We start from the raw sequence: 18,554 nt of genomic DNA, 5'->3' as shown, positions 1-18,554 counted from the left end.
AATGCAGTTCTCTGACTTAAGGTCACAGAGTAGATCCAATGATTTGGGGTCTTTTGCTGGAGTTGAACAGGCATTACTTGGTCTCACGTAGCACACATTTCCTTATACTTTGGGGTCTTCTATACACTTCTTAATCTTCCTGGTTATTATGGTTACTATTCATCAAATTATTAATAGGTTTAAACTATATCTAAAGTTTATGTTTAAACCATCCTATCCAAGGAAGGTGAAAATCAGAGTTCTTCCAGGCCAGGGGAATTGAGGGTGAATATCTAATTGGCATTCTGACTTCTACAACAGTAGATCAATTAAGAAGATTAGGATTAAAAAAATACCCTAAGCTGGACCCAGCACATACACTTATAACCTGTAACTTAGAAGACAGCTCTATACATGGTCCCCTTCGTTTATTCCTACTGTGCACTTGGAAGGCCTTCTCTACAAGTTTCTTGCCCCCTCCTAACATACCTCTCTGACAAGGTCCTGCTCCAAATTGTGGCGGCCAAGCAGCATCCTTCTCTTGAAGCGACGGCATTCCAGCTCCAGGTACTGCCTCTGCCTTCTCAGGAGATTGGCCTCCTCTTCTGCTTGGAAGTGCTGGATGTTCTCCTTCTGCTTGGAGAGCCACTCTTGCTTTTCTTTCTTTGGGGTGCTCTGGTTTTCATTCAGCTCCTAGCAAAATAATTCAGATCCAATTACTTACTAGCCACGTGCAATCAGGTTATGTGATATTTATCCCTTTGCCCAGGACATTGCCCACAGTGGTCAAACACTGTCCTGATTAAGGTGCTACTTTTCAGCACCGTCAGACAGCCTCGGTGCCCAGAGGACCCCCAGAATAAGGTTCTGCCTCTTCTTGGCACTGATAGTCAGTGAGGGAAGGACAAGTGGCCTGAGCACCAGGAAGCAAATACACTTTTTAGCTTCAAACGGCTCTGTTTTTAAAGAGCTGCAGAATCAGGAGTAATAGCTATGAAAAGTCACACTGGTTAGGGTCACCATCCTATCCTACACCACTATCCTAAGAGAACCCTCTTCAAGAATGCCAGAAGGTATAAAATATGGGGCTGAAATTGCTATGAAATGATGTCATATCTCCTGGTTCTACAAATTGTAAAAACAGTGGTGTGAAGTTTTTAGTAAAATTTTGAAGCTGGTGTAGGAGAATTTAAAGTGGAAAAATAAGCAATAATGGGGAGCAGAGTAGAGACCACTGCACGAGGCCTTACCTTTCAGAGCTCCAAGATAACCTCTCAAGTCCCAGGGTTTCTTACCTTATTCCAACCATGACTGCACCCACCCACCTCAACAAAAATGCTTTTACATAAAGAGGGCAAAAATGGCCAACAGACTTAATGATGCAAATGACAGAATGGCCAAGAGACTCATCTAAAGCAGTTTCCATAGTCTAAACACAGTATCAAAATTAGTTACAATGACATGACTGAAAATTCTTTGCAGTTGACAAGCTTTAAACAAAATTCATATAATGCTGGTTCCAAGAAGATGATTAGAAAATGTGCGCTTTCCATATTACTCCATCTTCTACCAAAATAATGACACATGAATAACAGAAAAAATGTGGCTTCTAAGAACAAAATCAGTTAATAGAGGAAGCTACAAAGAAAATACATGGAGGACATCATCAAATCTGACCTGCTTTGCTAGCTACTTAAAAACACCATTTCTCCATTACCCAATTTACCTGAAAAATGGTCACTGTTTTAATAATTTTTATTAAGGGCAAACTGATAACCCAGATATACTTGTCATTAAATATAGATCTTGAATAATGATCCTTAGGGTACATATATTTGAGAAATGTGTTTCAGAATTTCCTCAAGTTTTCATTTATAATAGAGAATTATCATATAATACATTCACTTGGAAATGCCTACTCACTAAAACTGTGCTTGGCAGAACAGGCAATATGTAGACTGCTACCTTTGGTGAGATATTGAACATATGACCAAGAATATATAAGACATTATACAGAACACTCACATCTTGTTAGCATGTCATCTTATATTGTTAACTATGTGGGTTCAAGAAATATTCCAGGCAATCAGTTTGTAAGGAAAAAAAATTATCTGCCACTGAAAGTGCTCAAAGAACAGTGGTTTTCAACCTTTGAGTAGATCTAGATTTTTAGGAAAATTTCCTTTTAATTTAAAAAAAATATTGTTAAGATTCCCAAACAAAAGGAGCTGAGCTATTAGTATCTATTAATTGCTGGTTCAAGTATACAATCAAGATCACTTTCTATCTAGAGACTTCATTTCTGTAATCATTCTCACGAGCACTTGATTTCACTGTCCTTCTACTACAGGCACTTCCTCAAGTACCTGGAGAACTAGCCAAATGCACTTAACAATTCAGAAGGACAAAATCAAGCTTGATCAAACAACACAGCAAACTCGTTTGATGACTGATAAGCTGATAGGTGAAAGCCAGTTTTCCTTACTAGAGTAAAAACAATTGTATTTGATAATAATAGCACAAATCCACATTCTTTCCTATAATAAAGAGACTTTTGATTGATTCAAAGTTACATATGTCACATTTCACCCCATTCCTGTCAATTATTAATAAGGATATGAGTTTCTGCCTAAAGGAGAAATGCATAAATTTATAAGAACATATAAGAATATAAGTTTGAAGCTGAAGTACTAGTTTGCCTTTCAAAAGACATGGAAGGTGGGGAGGAGGTAAGGAGAGACGAAGCTAAAAGCACCGCTGGCATCTTTCTAACCTAGAAGTCTGCTTTGGAGATTTCTTGTAAATGAGGAGGTGGCTTAAAAGAGCAGATGCCTTTGACTCCGCATATGACCCAAAGATTATAAATGATTTTACAGAGATGGTCATTTCTCTCTTTATAGGTTTTCTGAGGCATATCAACTCAATGATACCCGGAGTAATAATAAGCTGTCTTCTCTAAACCAACTGGTAGTCTGACTTTTGAATCTTTTCTACCACTGAGAGCAAAATAGCTACAGCATGTCATAAGAAATGATTCCTCATTTTCCATTTAATTATTTCCTCAAAATGCTCGCTTGACTCCTAATGTACCATACTCACTTCCATTTCTCAGTGCAACGGAATGAATAAGTAATCAAAAGTAACAGAAAAGCACAAAAATCAACAGTTAAGGAACGCCTGTGGAACAGCTCCCAGAGCGGGAACTTTCCATCCCCTCGCTCAGGCTGACCCATTTGGGATGTGGTCACCCAAACAAACTCCTTCCCCAGCTGCACCGCCAGAGTCCAGCCTGAGCATGTGCACGAAAAGAGAAATACCTCCTTAAGCTGCTCTTTGCGCAGCTTGTACTCTCGCTTCTGGGACTCTAAAAAGCTGTTCAGCTCTTTCTTCTGCTGGGCTTGAATGTGTTGTTGGAATTTCTTCTCTTCATTGGCCATCACCTTAGCCTAGCAAAGAGCAAGAAGAGGCCAATTATAGGACTTTCAACTTAACTCACTTTGTAGTGACGCAGCATCTATTTCAACTTACACACCTACAAGCTGCTTACTCAAAGCCACCACTTCTCTGTCATCACTTTTATGTGAAGAATGGCCAACACAACCAAAAGAAAAGTAAAAGATGCAAACCAGTGATTTCTACTCAGATCATCAGTTGTTTCTTAACTAATCAGTATCATGCAGTAACACGTAGGCAGAAGCTATCTTCTTGCAACTAACACTCAATTTAAAAAAGAAAGGTCCAATGTAGAATAATATGCTGGAAATACCACACCGATCTAACAAGTGGAAAAACTGAAGGCACAGATTAGTTTGATATGTAAAACACCAAAAGTGCCAGGGACTGAAAGGGACCCCCCCAGACCCTGGTCTAAACGATCAGGCCCCAGAAAACTTGAGCAAATGTCTTTGGAAGCCATTTTTTGATCCTCAAAAATTAAGGAAGCTACAAAAGAGAATTTCACTGAAGCCAATGAGAGTTACTCACAAGCACTGCTTATCACCTACAATGAAGGGAGAACACATAGAAAGACCACTTTCTGTGCTTCATTTGTACCAAATAGCACAAAGCAAAAACCTTCTTCCTGAAGTTATAGAAATTCCTTGAGAGAGATACTATACAAATCAGAGATTTTTCCCTAATTATCAATTTGTTTGGCTCCTGGGAACAGATACGCAAAACACTGTCATCTCTCTGTCAGCTCTAAGAGAAGAACAAAAACTGAAAGGACGACAAACAGGCTCTGTTTCCTTACCTCCTTCTCCATGGCTGCTTGATGTTTCTTAATAAGCTTCTCCATTTCGGCAGCAAAATTGTTGCGCTGTGTTTCCAGGTCTTTGTCCAGTCGGAGGCGGTGCTCATCCATCTCGGCCTTGAGCTTATTCTCCAGTGCCATCAGCTGCTTCTGGTGCTGTCGCCTCATGCGCTTATAGCCAGACATCTGTTCTCTCAGCTCCGAGTCCTGCTCATGTTCTTGCATTTGCCTTGTAACCTAGGTGTGTCAGGGCAAGAAGAGGGATAAGATAAAAAGAGTTTTTCATCCTAGTCCTTTGGAAACAGACCAGTTTTAGACCTGTTTGGAAAGCCTTGTCCTCAAGTAAAAGCTGGCATTTGGCCTGTGTCAGCAGCAGCAGGAGCACTGGCTCTGGGGATGGAACCCCAGACCCACTGATCCTTCCTCTCCCAGCCTCCCTGGACCTTTGTTTGCTCATCTGTAAAATGGCAGTTCTGGACTAGATGACTGCAGATCACTTTCAGTCTAGAACGCCAATCCTTTAGAGGGGCATTCTAAGGATGTTCTCCTTGGCTTTAGCACTAGTTAATATTCTTTTACACTAGACAAAATAGAACATCCATTAAACTTAGTCAGCACATGAGTTAGTAAGCTGGCTAACACCTCGGCTGACCGACACATGGGCAGAATGTTAACTAAGGCCAACTGCTTCAGAAAAATAACTGGAGGAAAAAAGAAACGGCCCAGATGAGAAAGACCAGACTACTGGGAAATACGGCAGAAAGAGAAGTAAAGAGAGAGGAGACCCCAGGCTAAATGTCTTGAGCTGACAAGAAAAAAAAAGAAATTAAAGCTGAAATTCACATGAATAAACATGCAAGGCCTGGAGAACACAGAGGCAATTCCCCCGCAAGGTGTAGTGCTGGTCAGGCGTTTCAGCCCTGGTCAGATGTTTCAGCCCTGGTCAGATGTTTGTTGGCACACTACAAATTTTCATGGAAAAAATGATTAAGTTCCTGGATTTAATTCTGCTATTTCTATACCAATAGGAGGGAGAGTATAAGAAGAACCCAACTAGTGGACTGATAAGTGCACAAGGATGTAACATCAAGGCACCATCTCTCTATCCAGGAGATGAGAACATGGCAGGCTTTGGGTCCCCAGACTTAGATCATGCCTCAGACAGTTTAGGTAAACTCATGAAAAGGCAAAAAATTCTTTGGATTTAAGGCAATATATACAAATGATGCCAGGCGACTCAGGGGTCTGTGGGTAATAAGTTACCACTGGCCTTCTTGTTTTCTGAATGGGAAAGTCTAAGCTTACCACAATACTAATGAGAGCTATAAAGAAAATTCCCAAGTGTAATATGCTTAAAAAAATGAACCAACAAACATGTCCATAGCATCTACAGGCTTTTAGCATAAGACAGACAAGGAAATGGAATTTTGCTTCATTAGTTTAGCTGAAATTTATGAATTGGACTTAACTTTATAAAAATCAAAAATACCCCAACACAGTGGAAGGTTGCACAACATCTTTATAAAGGAACTCACTTAGTCTCACACTATCCTTATAAAGTACAAAGAAATATATATATTAGTGTTCACTTGGGAAAAGGATAGATTAAAGACAAGGGTATTTAAGGTACAAAACAAACTGTAATGCCCCTGATTTCCCAAACATGCTTCCGTTTTTTCTACCTTCACTTCCAGACACCTAATTTTCCAGATCCATTTCAGATGCCCCCTTCTTCATGAAATTCTCCTTGAACTCTTAATGTCTTTGAACTACAAGCAGCACTTGATACCTTCTTATGGCGACTTTACTTAGTCTGCTTTGTATTAACTACATGATGCTACCTGTATGCTTAGATCACAAGCTTTCTGAGCTGGGTCTTACTCAAAGGAGTCTTACACCCCGGAGGAAGACTCTGGAACCACATTAAAATATAATTGGAAAACGTGACAAAATAAGTAAAAATGCAACATAATATAGATAACGTTAACAAGTTATTTGGTTTAGTGGCCCCATTTCTCTTTGAGTTTGACATCACTAGATTTACTCAACTTTGCATCCTGCATATGACAACTGAATAAAACGCCAAGTACTTTGTAGGTACTGTTGAACTGTTGAAGAAATGAATGCAGGCATACCCCACCTACAGGCACCCAAAAGCACAGGGGAGGACACATCAGAGGACAAGTACACATGTTTAGAATCTTACAACCCAAGAAAGAACATACCAATGACGCTGTGCGGATAGTAGCAAAGTGTTCTCGATTACGGTAATGTGACTTTTGGCGTGACACTTGTTGGGGTGGAGATTGTGGTTCAGATGCCCTGGTTCTTGGATCTGCCTCTTCTCTATAATTTTCTTCCTCCTGATAAGTGAGGATGACACCAAGAGTACAGCAGGTAAATATACAGAGATATGTACGTAATTCAATGGCACCTTTGAAGAGAGCAAAAGCTTGGAGTCTGACTCCATTAACGACAACTTAGATCAATAAATTACTTAAAAAAGCACCTGCTAACAAAAGTGCATTCACAGGCCTAAAAACTATGATTTATCTCCTGTATTTTCTCTACAATCAACTTAAAAACCACAGGAACTTCCCTGAACACATAATATAGGAAGTAGACTCAGGAGACTGAAATACTTCATGGCTACATTTATGCCGTTTCCACCATGTGGAGAAGCAGGGTCACTTTTAATACAACCAGACTGTCAACAGTCACAGCAACGTGCAGTCAGTCTATTCTTTACACTCTGAATCTGGGAGTCATGAGGAAGTAAATAGTAACGAAGGATGCCGTCATGCTAACCAAGTGTCTCCAAAAGGCACCTCATCATTTCACGTAGGATAAGGACACACGTAAGCCACTCTCTTCACCAACAGAAACATGATCTATTTTCCACATATATCAGGACTCTGTTGTCTTAGCAGCAACACAGCTATCACATCACCATCCTCTCTTTGAGAAAAGTCTACGAAACAGTTTCAAACAATGGAATGTTTACAAAGTGTTGACTCTTTCAAATAAGTGAGTCGGGATTCTTAACCAGAAACATTTTAGTAGGGAGAGAATAAAATCTTTAATGCTGCAGTCCACCAGCGTCTGAAAATGTGTACAAAAGAGGTGAAAAGAGAGGTATAATAAAGCTTAATTTTGCCCTGGAAACCAAGAGCCCTGGCTCAAACTCATCACTATAAGCAACACTACATAAAGTAATACCAAAAAGCACTTCTTAAATTTAACCACCTTCTAGGTTCTCTTTAGAGGACATAGACACAGAAAAGACTTTGCAAGCAGACATATCCTTGATATCCAGCTGGCTTCCCCAGAGACTTTGGGGAGCTTCCCCCTGGGTGAGATAGCAGCTTCTTTCTCTTGTTCTAGGTGAGATATTTCACTCCCAGTAGAAAAGTTAATTCCCTCTGTGTTCTAATACTTCTGATTTCTATTTCTTATTTAAGAGTATTTTCTTTAAAAAATAAAATAGAATTTAACCACTGGAAAGTAAAACCTAACTTCCAATGTATTTATTTAGTGCCTCAAATTCTCATCTCCAAGTAAAGCAACTATTTTTTCAAACACAGTTTATCAAGTAGAAAGTTAAATGTCCACTTCCACATTTGAAGCAAGTTGAACGAAGGGTTGCCAATTACTGCCTAAAAAGGATTAGAATTCCCACCCTTTCTACATGATTTACATAAAATGAAGCCCTACTATCACCACTCCTTATTATATAGTTTTTTGAAACACATATACTCACAGGTTTTAAATGGATGACAGAGCTATTGGACATCACTGTATGGTCTCCCTCCATCATATCTAGTTCACTTTTGTCATCCGAGGCATCTGGAAGACTGTTAACACTACTGCTTTGGCTACTGGCACTGATAGACATACTAGGAATGGACTGATTACTGCCAACACTATTCACCGTTCCTGTTCGGCCAACACCATGATCTTGCTCCTGTGAGAGAATATTCAGTTAAAATTTTTACATTACTAACGAACTAGTCATTGGAAGTTGCCTAATTACCATTTTCCTTGGAAAGACCTATCAAAAGAAGTTTGCTTTGTTAAAAAATATTAAGATTTGAAAACTTCCCAAGTATCAGCTCTCCATTGTTAAGAAAAATATGTAATTATGTACAAAAAAGTATGAGAAGGATTTCTCCCATTCATCTTAATTCTTCTATGCAACATGACTAAGGTGAAAATGTATTTAATAGGAATGTATGTGTAGAACCTATATAAAATTGCATGCCATCTCAGGAAGGGAGTGGGGAAGTAGGGGAAAGGGGAAAAGGAGGGGAAAAAAATCTAAGATATATGGAAGTGATTGTAGAACACTGAAAACAAACTAATAAAATAAAATAAATTATTAAAAAAAAGAAAAAGATATGAAAAGGCCAGATTATTTTCAAGGTCTAGCGTGAGGCTGGTCCTCTGACATCATCATCATCATCATCATCATCATCATCATCATCATCATCATCATCATCATCACCATTTCATAGCACAAAGTCTGTGGCTTTTTTTTTTTGGTGTGTGTGTATTTCTTTTCCATTCACGTTTAACAATTCAACAGCTTTATGATACTGGCTCTTTATTCCATGTTTCCTACTTGACAGCCCTTAAACTTTCCCTCCCACAAACACTTTTAATACTTACACTTTTCAACGCTAGACGTTCACCCCAAACCCTCAGACTGCCTACTCTCCCCTGTTGGTACCATCTCCTGATTCCACAGGTATTCTATAGAAATTCAGTTACTGGCAGCTATTTAAAAAATGTATTACACTTTCCAATTTCATTTCTCAAAGGACGCTCCCCAGAATAAGCACTCTTAACATTTTTTTTAAACAAAAAAATCTAGTTAAGTCCAAAAAACAATACTGTAGCTAGTTAAAGAACCCATCATTTTTTAGGACCACGTTCTCCACAAAAATGACTTCGGAGCTTTGAGTTCTTAAAAAGGAGTAAGGTGGGAAAATAAAGATGTAAATTCAAAAGAATCTGACGTTAAATAGGTAACCATATGTATACTTTAATCCATGAGATTGTGAGGGCCTTGATAGCAGCTCTTGTATTTTGCCTCTGTATCCTCAGAAAGTGGCACAGCATCTGGCATAAAGTAGGTGCTTACCAAATATTGGCTGAAAGCAAATGCCCCTGGCAATCCGCAACTACAGGCCTGGGGTCCTGTGCGCTCCATGCTGTTGAGCAAACAGACCTGGTCTTTAAAGTTTAACACTAGGTCAGGAGGCCTTTTCCTCAGAGGGCCCAGCAACAAGAGGTTTTGAGAACAGGATGCAATGCTTTAAAGGTTTACATTCTTGTGAAGAACCAAATCTATGGCATTTATACTCCTTTCCTCATACCTCTTCTTCTTCTTGTGCTTCTACAGCAGGCCCATTATGCGCCTCCTGGAAAAGGAGCTTCTTCATTTTCCGATACTGCAGGTTGTCTAGCTCTCTCACTGCATCCTTGGTTCTCTGAATGAGGTCTATTAACACTGTTTCAGGGCGCTCACGAAGAACAAACATGTGCTGGGTTAAAGATATAGGGAAACAAGACGAAAAAAGCTTTTAAACATAAACAATTGTGATGGGATCTCAGGACAAAGACTCTCAATATCCCAAAGTTCCTAATGGTCTTAATAAAGACTCCTAATAAAAAGAACCGCAGCAGATGAGAGAATGTGCTGACTTCTCTCTTTTAAACTTTGCAATAAACAAAACTTCCCTACACGTGACCCTTCTGAAATCTGCTTTACCTCTGCTTTTTATTTTTTAAAATGAGTTTGTATTGATGTCTTTCATTTTTTACACCATCAATTTCCTTCAGTATCCCTCCCCCTCTCCTCCTTCCAGAGAGCCATCCCATAGAACAAATGTGTATTTTTTAAAGATAAAGAGGAAAAAAATCAGTCCAATTTACAAACACATTGTAAAGTTTAAAAATATGTACAATATGCGATGCTTGTGGAACTCCCTCTTCTGGAAATGAGTGAGGTGGGAGTATCTTCTCATATCACTTTTCTTTTAATATATGCTTGTTTTTTATAATTTTGCAACATTCACTTTTGATTTTTTTATGGTCGTTTTTTCTGTTGATACGGTTGCCAGCACAGTGTCTACTGTTTTCCCGGCTCCGCTTCCTTCATTCTGAATCAGCTTACATGGCTCTTTCTAAGCTTCTCTGTTGTATATAGAAAGAATCTTCTTATAAGTAGTCTCACTGGGGTATAAACCTAGTGTTGGAATCGCTGGGTTGAAGAGTATGGCCATTTAAGTCACTTTATTTGCGTAATTCCAAATCCAGTTGACTACAGAAAGGTAGTATATATATTTGGCAGTGCATTGCACAAATGACATGAACCTTGAGATGTGGGCTTTTTAGTCCCCTTATCGCTATTCATATAGACAAACAGCATTTTAACTTTAGTTTTAAAGTTACTTCTGATAGTGGTCTGGATATCATTTTCCAGAGTGCTCCCTCTTACCTCTATGGCATGAGAATAATAAAGCACTGACATGAATACAGCATTTTAAAACTATACTGAAAAGACTGGCTTCATGTTAACAATAAGAAAAAACAAAACAACTGATGTTCAGAAGCGAAGTGACTTGATCCAGGTCCCACAGCTAATGGGGAGAGATCAAACTCCATTGGGGGAGAGAGAAGCGAAGGGTCCTCCCTCTTCTGAGTCTAAATCCACTTGCTTTTGCCAGAGTGACTTCCAATGAGTTCTACTGTGCCCTTCAGCGCAATACTGTTATAATTAGTACAAATTTCGAAGTTATTTTTCAGATCTGAGATTTGGGGCTAGAAGGACCCTTAGAGTTCTCTTAGTCCATTCTCATTATTTTATAGATGATGAAAACTCCAGAGAGGTTAAACAAACCACCCAAGGTAATATAGCTACTAGTTTTATTCAAACTGATAGACCACTAAAAACAAATGGGACTCACTTCAGAAATTTCGCACAGTATGGTAAAAATTGATACTTAAATCTTGCAGTATTACTAATCTCCTTACGTCTAATGTATGGATTGATTTAGATTGTTCTGCTTACTTATTGCAAGAGTTTTAGTTGTTTTTTAACTGCAAGTGAAAAGAGGATGGTAACAGTCATACCCAAATAAAAGAAAAAGCTACAGAAAGAAGCCTAGACAAGCAAGACAGTTTTGAAAGCAATGGTGAATTTATTAGATACTTTTTTTTAAAGTAAGAGGTGGTTTCATATACAATCCTCATGCTATACGTTTCTTAAGGTGAGAACAAAAGATCTTTTAAATAAAGAAGCGATACATAAAGAGCAGTATAAAAAGGCAAACCTTCTCAAGACAGGTTTGGGATAATTAGCCGTAAAGTTTGTTTAAATTGGCAAGAGTTATTATCATTTGAGAAGGGACTTAAAGATGAGAAACTGACCTTGAGAAGTTCATCTGATGTAGGCCGATCTTGAGGAATTTTCTGAAGACAAGAATCTACGAAGTTGCGAAAATAATCAGACCTATTTCAAGAAAAAACAATTTTTGACCATGATGCTAACTTTAACATAATCTCCACTAACCAAGATACTAATATGTAGGAGAAAAAAGGGGGGCATAAGGAGGCATCAAAACAGGAAAGACCCCATTGAGAAGATATAGCCAATCATTCACAATTAGAATTAAGAATTCAAACCTACCTACCTATGTATAATCATGGACTCTTCTCTGTTTTCTGGGGGGAACGTGGGATGGGTAAACATTGTCATTTGCTGACCCTCCATTTTAATGAAATGACCCTCCATTTTAATGAAATCGCACAATCCTTTGAATATATCTGCATGACCTGAGCAACTGTCTATAATCATCAAGTATACTTTTTCTGATTCTTTCTCCTCCCACCTTTTTCTCCCTCCTGTAGCTTCAAAAGGCCTCATGAATCTAAGCAAGATGTTGTACATCCTAGGAAGAGTATTTTTCTAAAGTTCCTAAGCATTGTGATACTGGTAAATATGATAAAACTTGCATTATACTTAGGAAAAAGCCATTAATATAAATTTTCAAGAGATTTGGTGGCCAAGGATAACACTACCCATACTTCCTAAAATACAACTTAACATACTGTGTTCTGGTATGGCAGTTTATACTTCACAATTTTCTCATTCAGAACATAGTGCCTGGCTCACTAATTATTTTATGTAGATTTGCAGTGACTCCTAAACTAGAAAATAAGTTCCTTATCAACACAGACCATATCTGTGCTCTTTTGTGCACTACATAGAGCGGAGTGTGAGGAACAAGTACCATTCAATATGTATGTAATGATTTAACTGAATTGCCAAATTCTGCTTCCCTTTCACATCTCTATATAAAGAATCCCAAGGAGATTCTGTAAAATATCTGAAAATCTCTTTGGTAGTGAAACTTGTGAATAGATCTTAATTGTACCACCTTTAACAAAAGATACTTTTAGCTTCACAGAATTCTTTTTTAAGGTTTCTATCCTAAAAAATCCTCCATGCTAGTCTTTTAATGCCTCCTTATGGGCCAGGAGTAATAATGGGCTCCTGAAAGCCACCACCACTGGAGGATGAGCTAAGGCAGGTGCTACTAAGTCAAGAGGCCTCAAGGAGATTAGCTACAGATGTGTCTGCCACCCAAGGAGCAGTCCTTTGCTCAGAGAGGCCTAGCATCAGAAGGCTGGTCACAAGGCAATGAATTACTCTGCCCATAGCAAGTCATGAAGGCTGTCTGATAAGAGAATGATTTGTCATCTGCACGTCGATGGAATCATAGATTCTGCAGAAGTATAGATTAGTTTACACAAATACACACGTAGAAGATATGCTGGACTTGGATTTATGACCTGGGTGACATCTTAGGCAAATCACGAGGTCACTGCTCTGGGATTCAGTTTTATGATCAGTAAGATGGGAAATAGGTTAGAGGATTGTTCTCTCTAAAACATACATGGACATTTGAAGTGTTCTTTTTCTGTTAAAAATTTCCAACATTAATGAAATGTTTGTTTTCTAAAATGGTCAAACTGTTCTCTACAAGTGAACGTAACTAAATAAAATCCAAGAATCTAGGGGAATGAAGATCAGAGCAAGGCACACATCCACGAACATCAGGATGACAATGAGAGTGGTCTGTTAGCCAGTTTTTAATTTGAACAGATAACTACACACATTAATTCAAGGGGCCCAAACAACCAAAACACTGTGTTCTTTCATGTATATTTAATAGGTATTTCTCCAACTGCTCCTACAAGCTGATTCAATCTGAGGCTTTCAGGTTCTCAAACACGGTTTTAAAATATAGTTCCTATTCATTTTAGTATTCACGATCCTTATTACAAGTCGAATTTCAAAATAATACTAAGTATATTGTCATTTATGAAAGGGACATTCAACTTTTGATTTCAGCATATTCTACTCCAATATTTTGCACGTTCACATTCTGTACATAGGGTATGCAGTACCGTTCTTTTAGAAGGTTAAATGTAGCTCAATAAAGGACACAATGCACCTGACGTAAAAGATCTTCATGCTACCCAACACACTTCATTTATGTGCCTAACACAGTGCTGGCCAAGGAGAAGGGAGTCAACAAATGTTTGTTGAACTAAGCTGAATTTCTAACAACATATTTATCAGAAATACTCACCATTCGTTAGACTGTAGTGTAGGGGATTCATTCTGAGCTATATGATATAAGGCACTCATTGCGTTCATGTTAAATAAAGGAGGCTTCCTTTCCGCTGAATAGAAAAGAAAATTTTCATGAAAAAATGAATACAGCACAGTGACCCTGAACCAGCAGTATGACATGCATTCATTACAAAAATCTCTTAACTGATACTTACATTAAGTTCCAATCTTAAGTGATAATTCCTCTGGTGAACTTAGTTGAGATTCCCTATCTTTAAAATTTATAGTAACTGTGCAAAGTGTTTATGATATGGCCTATCAGAGCCATATGCCATACGAGGATGGTCATGAGGAACTAATTCCTTATGACTTTGAGTTTATGGTTCTCAATTAGTCTTTACCTCAGTCTGCAATACTCTTAATAAAACCAATATGAAACTTCCCTTCATGGAAAAGTAAAATCAAATTGGAACATTAAAGCTAAAGGCTTTTGGAGAAAATTTATAGGGTATAATCTAGAAGAACTGACATTTACTGAAAAAAATTTAGCAAACTATTCATATTGAAAACCTGTTTTTCTAGGACTGTTTCAAATGGTAAAAAAAAAAAAAATTACTTCCTATATTCTTGTTGCTAATGCAGGCTGTTTTAAAAAGCACTCATTTGTTTGGTGAATGAGTTTAGGACACAATAAGCAACTTTTTCAGAGTGGCTCACGTTGCAGTAGCTGCAAAATAGATACTAAATGTTGATTAAGGATGGTAAATTCATAGTAGTAGTAGTAACTAAAACAGTATATTTAGGAATATTTCCTCCTTGTCCTAAGAGGTGTGAGAGATCTGGAACACTCCCATCCCAGGGTAAAATATTTATAAATATTTCTCCTTCCTATCTAAAAGTTTCATCCCAAGGAAAACTAGGCTGAAATAAGGAAGGAAGCCCTTGAGGATCTGCAAGGAAGAGGGGAGAAGAGCATAACTTGATATGGTGCCTCTCTGCCCCAATACCCAGGTGAGCCCTGAATCTCACTGTCAAATGCTAAAATTATCTTTTTCCCTATGCTATAACTCTATTTGGAAAGACCAAAAGATCTTAAAAAAAAAAAAAAGTCTTCATTCATCACATTCTGAAGCTAATTCAGAGTAACAGGGAGGACTCCTAAACCACCTCATTAGGGATAATATCCAACATCAGTTTTGCTGGGGCAAACATAAGGAAATACTAATCGGCTTCAATTTCTTATGATGCCACAATGGCCATGCCTCTATTTATTCAGATACCAAAAGCTAGTAGAGGTCCCAGAAAATTCAGATACACCTCTTTGGCCACTGCACCAAGGGAAAAGTTCACTTTCATTCTTTACCATTTCCATGATTATTTTAACCTAGAAATGGGAATCAAATATTTTCCACAAGATCATGTCCAATTTCAATTGACAATTACCCAGCACTCCACCAGGCTTTCAGCCAGGTTAAAAAACAAATCCTGTAAGGGCAAGCAAAGTAGGATCTTTTGCTGTTTTTGTTTTAGTATAATCAAGAAGTATAATGCCTCTATTTGTTCCAGGATCCATGGTCATTTAGATTGTAGGGCCAAGGATCTTGGAAGGGTGGAGTGTGATGCCAAGCAAAATAGAGATCTTTTGCTGTTTTTGTTTCAGTATAATCAAGTGCCTCTGATTAAATCTTGCCTTAATCAAATCTTTACATGAGTTTCTTTAACTAGAAACTGTATATGTATTTGTATTGTTAATTATTTTAATGTGATTAAAGTTCTTCCCCACCCATTAATGGGTCAGCCCATTAAGCAGAGTTTGATTAGGGATGATCTGTGGGAAGGCCCAAGCCTTTTGTTAATGAGGCACTGGTTTTCAAGGGTTGTGATGCCCTCTGGCTCTTAAAAAGGTATAAATACTCCGAGTTGAGGTTTTATTTTGGGGTTTACTGACTGGAAGTGTTTGTTTGACCAGATGAGGACTCTGGGAAGCTAAGAAGACCCCTGGCTTTGAAAACCCAGATGTTGGTGCTTCACCTTCTGGTAACTACGGTCAGACAGTTGGACCTGTTTGATGATGGTCAGGCAGAGGAAGCCATGTCTTTTTATCTTTGATTTCTCTGTATTTTCTTTGAAGTTCAGGGTGCTAACTCCCCTGAACTAGGTGAATGATACATGTGCTTGATTAAAGTGATTGTTAACCCTTTGAAAGCTGTTTTCCTTTTATGAATGCAGGTCTAAGAACCTGTGATAGCAGTCCCCCCTGTGAATGTTGAGGTGCTTACTGATACACATACTTCATAAAGAAAAATTCAGCATGGAATAAAAATGAAGTATGTATGTTGGAGTAGAGGAGGAGGTGAGGGGACTCAGGCACCATCAGCTAAATGCTTTCCTTGGGTACTGGGTAAGCCAATGAAAATTCTCTTTGAGAGTACTATGACAGAGACACACTGCCTCAAGTTGTTTTACTGTAAATATAAACCACTTTATTATAAGTATAGTCTATCTAATCAACAGCCTAGAATATTAAGGAACAATTTCATACAAAAACTCACTGAATTCACATACATGAATGGACTTGTAAGCAGATAACTATCCAAAAAGAGTTCTTTCCAATCAATTTTGAGCCTTTTCTCTTAAAGAATAACGGCGAACGGCACTGCCAAAATGTAATGAACCTCCTGATGTTTCTTGCTGGACAAATGGCAACATTTATAATTTTGGGGAATGCACAGGAGCTGATGATGGATATGGAAGAGTGGGCAGTTCAGGAGCCCCCTCTGACAAAAACAAAGGATCAAAAGTCTTCCTATTTATGGAAAGCACACTGTAAGGACTGAGACACTGGATGCTGAAACAACAATCTTCTAATACTAAAACTAACCCATTTGTGAGCTTTCTATTTCACCTATCACTCAGTTTTCTTGTTAATTTATTACCCATTTCAGTGAGATGTTGTCAAGATTACTAAGAATTTGCTTTTGTCTCTTTGAAATAAAAATGAATGGAAGTGAATCCTCCCATTATCAATCACTAACCTCAGTACCAATGCTAGAAATGCAAAAGAGTAGTCTTGTTGGTAGATGACTTCTTTAGAAAAAATCAATGCAAAATTACTTTTAACTATACAGTAATAGATTTCTAATCACATCTATCCCCATGAGAAAGTATATCAGATGTAGATATATAGCTTCTCACTGAGACTAGGCTTGATCAGGCACCAAGATCCCACCTGAACAAAGTCAACAGTAATGATTTTTAAAAATTAAGACATTTAACTGTTCATGTCCTTGGTATCTCTCTAAAACATTTCCAGTATATTTTCCCCAAGTACTTGTAAATATTTCTCTTTATTTTAAATAAATTCTTATGAAGGAACTTCATGAAATGAAAAACTCAACATTGGAAAGGTTGGGAGGTAGAGTTGGTGACATTGGGGGATTACAAGAGCCTCACTAATTTTACTCTTAAAATAAAGGCTTGCTGTCTGTGGCACGTCTGTGAGGAACTAAGCTAGGACAACCCTGACAAGTACCAAGAGTGGTGTAAAAGACAGTGTGCAACTAGATACCTTAATCACCTGGCTCACCCCAGGCAACCAGGTGCCAACTATCATAGCATTCCATCGGAGGGTTTCCAATATATCAACTTACATATGAGATAGGCCTGGCACAGTTTTGTCTACATATTACATGCTGAATAAATATTTGTTGATTACTCCTAAACACAGATATAACTAGTTTAGAAAGTTATTTTAGGTTCATTACACAAACTGACATGTCAAAGTATGAAACAGAGAACCAAAGTGGGACTTCTGACAGAAACTTCATTAATTGCTTCCCTAAAGAAATGGTATAAAATACAGAAAGTTATACACAGGAGATAGAATTGAGGCTAAAACATCTATTAAGTCCACCTATCAAATATCAAAATGAACATGTTGCTTACCTAACTCAATACATGTTATTCCAAGAGACCATACATCTACTTTGCCATCATATTGCCCTTCATCCATGGCTAAAATTACTTCTGGGGCCATCCTAAAACACAAAATATTAATTATTATTGCTTAAAACTCTATACATTTGTTAAAATATTCCATGTGAACTATATAACCTATATGTAAGAATGAATACTGGCTTAAACTTGAAGCCTATTTACTGAACAGCGAAATAAGATACATATAACCATCTTAAAACTTCATTTGGGGACACCTTTAATGCTAAAACTGACCTAATACTCATTCTCATTCTTTTTTCTGGATCTCAAGTATTAAAATTTGAAGATGCTATTTTGCACACCCCAGAAAATCACGCATCTGAACTACACAGCAACAGAGGTAATCTATGATGATCCCTCAGTTTTCCCCTAGGTTCTGACCAGAAATATTTATCTTTTGTTTGGAGAGGCTTGGAAAAGAATAGCAAATAAAAATGTGAATAATCATCAACTGTGTCAGCGATTTATCACCGCAGATGATTTAATGCTTTAAAAAAGGCAAAAAAGCAAAATCACATAGTACCAATAATATAAAAGTAACTTGATTAAAAAATTTGGCTTTTTCTTTGAAATTAAAAGTGTACCAACTGCCATAAGACTATGTAAAAAGCTTTTACTAGGCCATAAGTAGCATGAATATAAAAGAGAAAGTTCTATTAAAACTTTGATTCATAGCCACTC

At 37.8% G+C, this 18,554-nt stretch overlaps 1 protein-coding gene across 1 annotated transcript in view; it reads right to left on the bottom strand.

Annotated features, from left to right (window-relative positions):
* The window catches only part of TAOK1 (TAO kinase 1), a 153,920-nt gene that overhangs the window by 22,501 nt on the left and 112,865 nt on the right, over positions 1-18,554 (bottom strand). Inside the window, 9 exon segments of the mRNA XM_072639833.1 lie at positions 469-672; positions 3,297-3,425; positions 4,232-4,468; positions 6,457-6,594; positions 7,992-8,195; positions 9,610-9,777; positions 11,666-11,747; positions 13,894-13,987; positions 17,823-17,914. Of these exon segments, the coding sequence (XP_072495934.1) occupies positions 469-672; positions 3,297-3,425; positions 4,232-4,468; positions 6,457-6,594; positions 7,992-8,195; positions 9,610-9,777; positions 11,666-11,747; positions 13,894-13,987; positions 17,823-17,914 (1,348 nt within the window).

This window comes from Notamacropus eugenii, chromosome 2 (genome assembly GCF_028372415.1).
Source record: "Notamacropus eugenii isolate mMacEug1 chromosome 2, mMacEug1.pri_v2, whole genome shotgun sequence".
Taxonomy (NCBI): domain Eukaryota; kingdom Metazoa; phylum Chordata; class Mammalia; order Diprotodontia; family Macropodidae; genus Notamacropus; species Notamacropus eugenii.
Note: the sequence above shows the minus strand (reverse complement) of the source record. Positions and strands in the feature narration are given on the sequence as shown.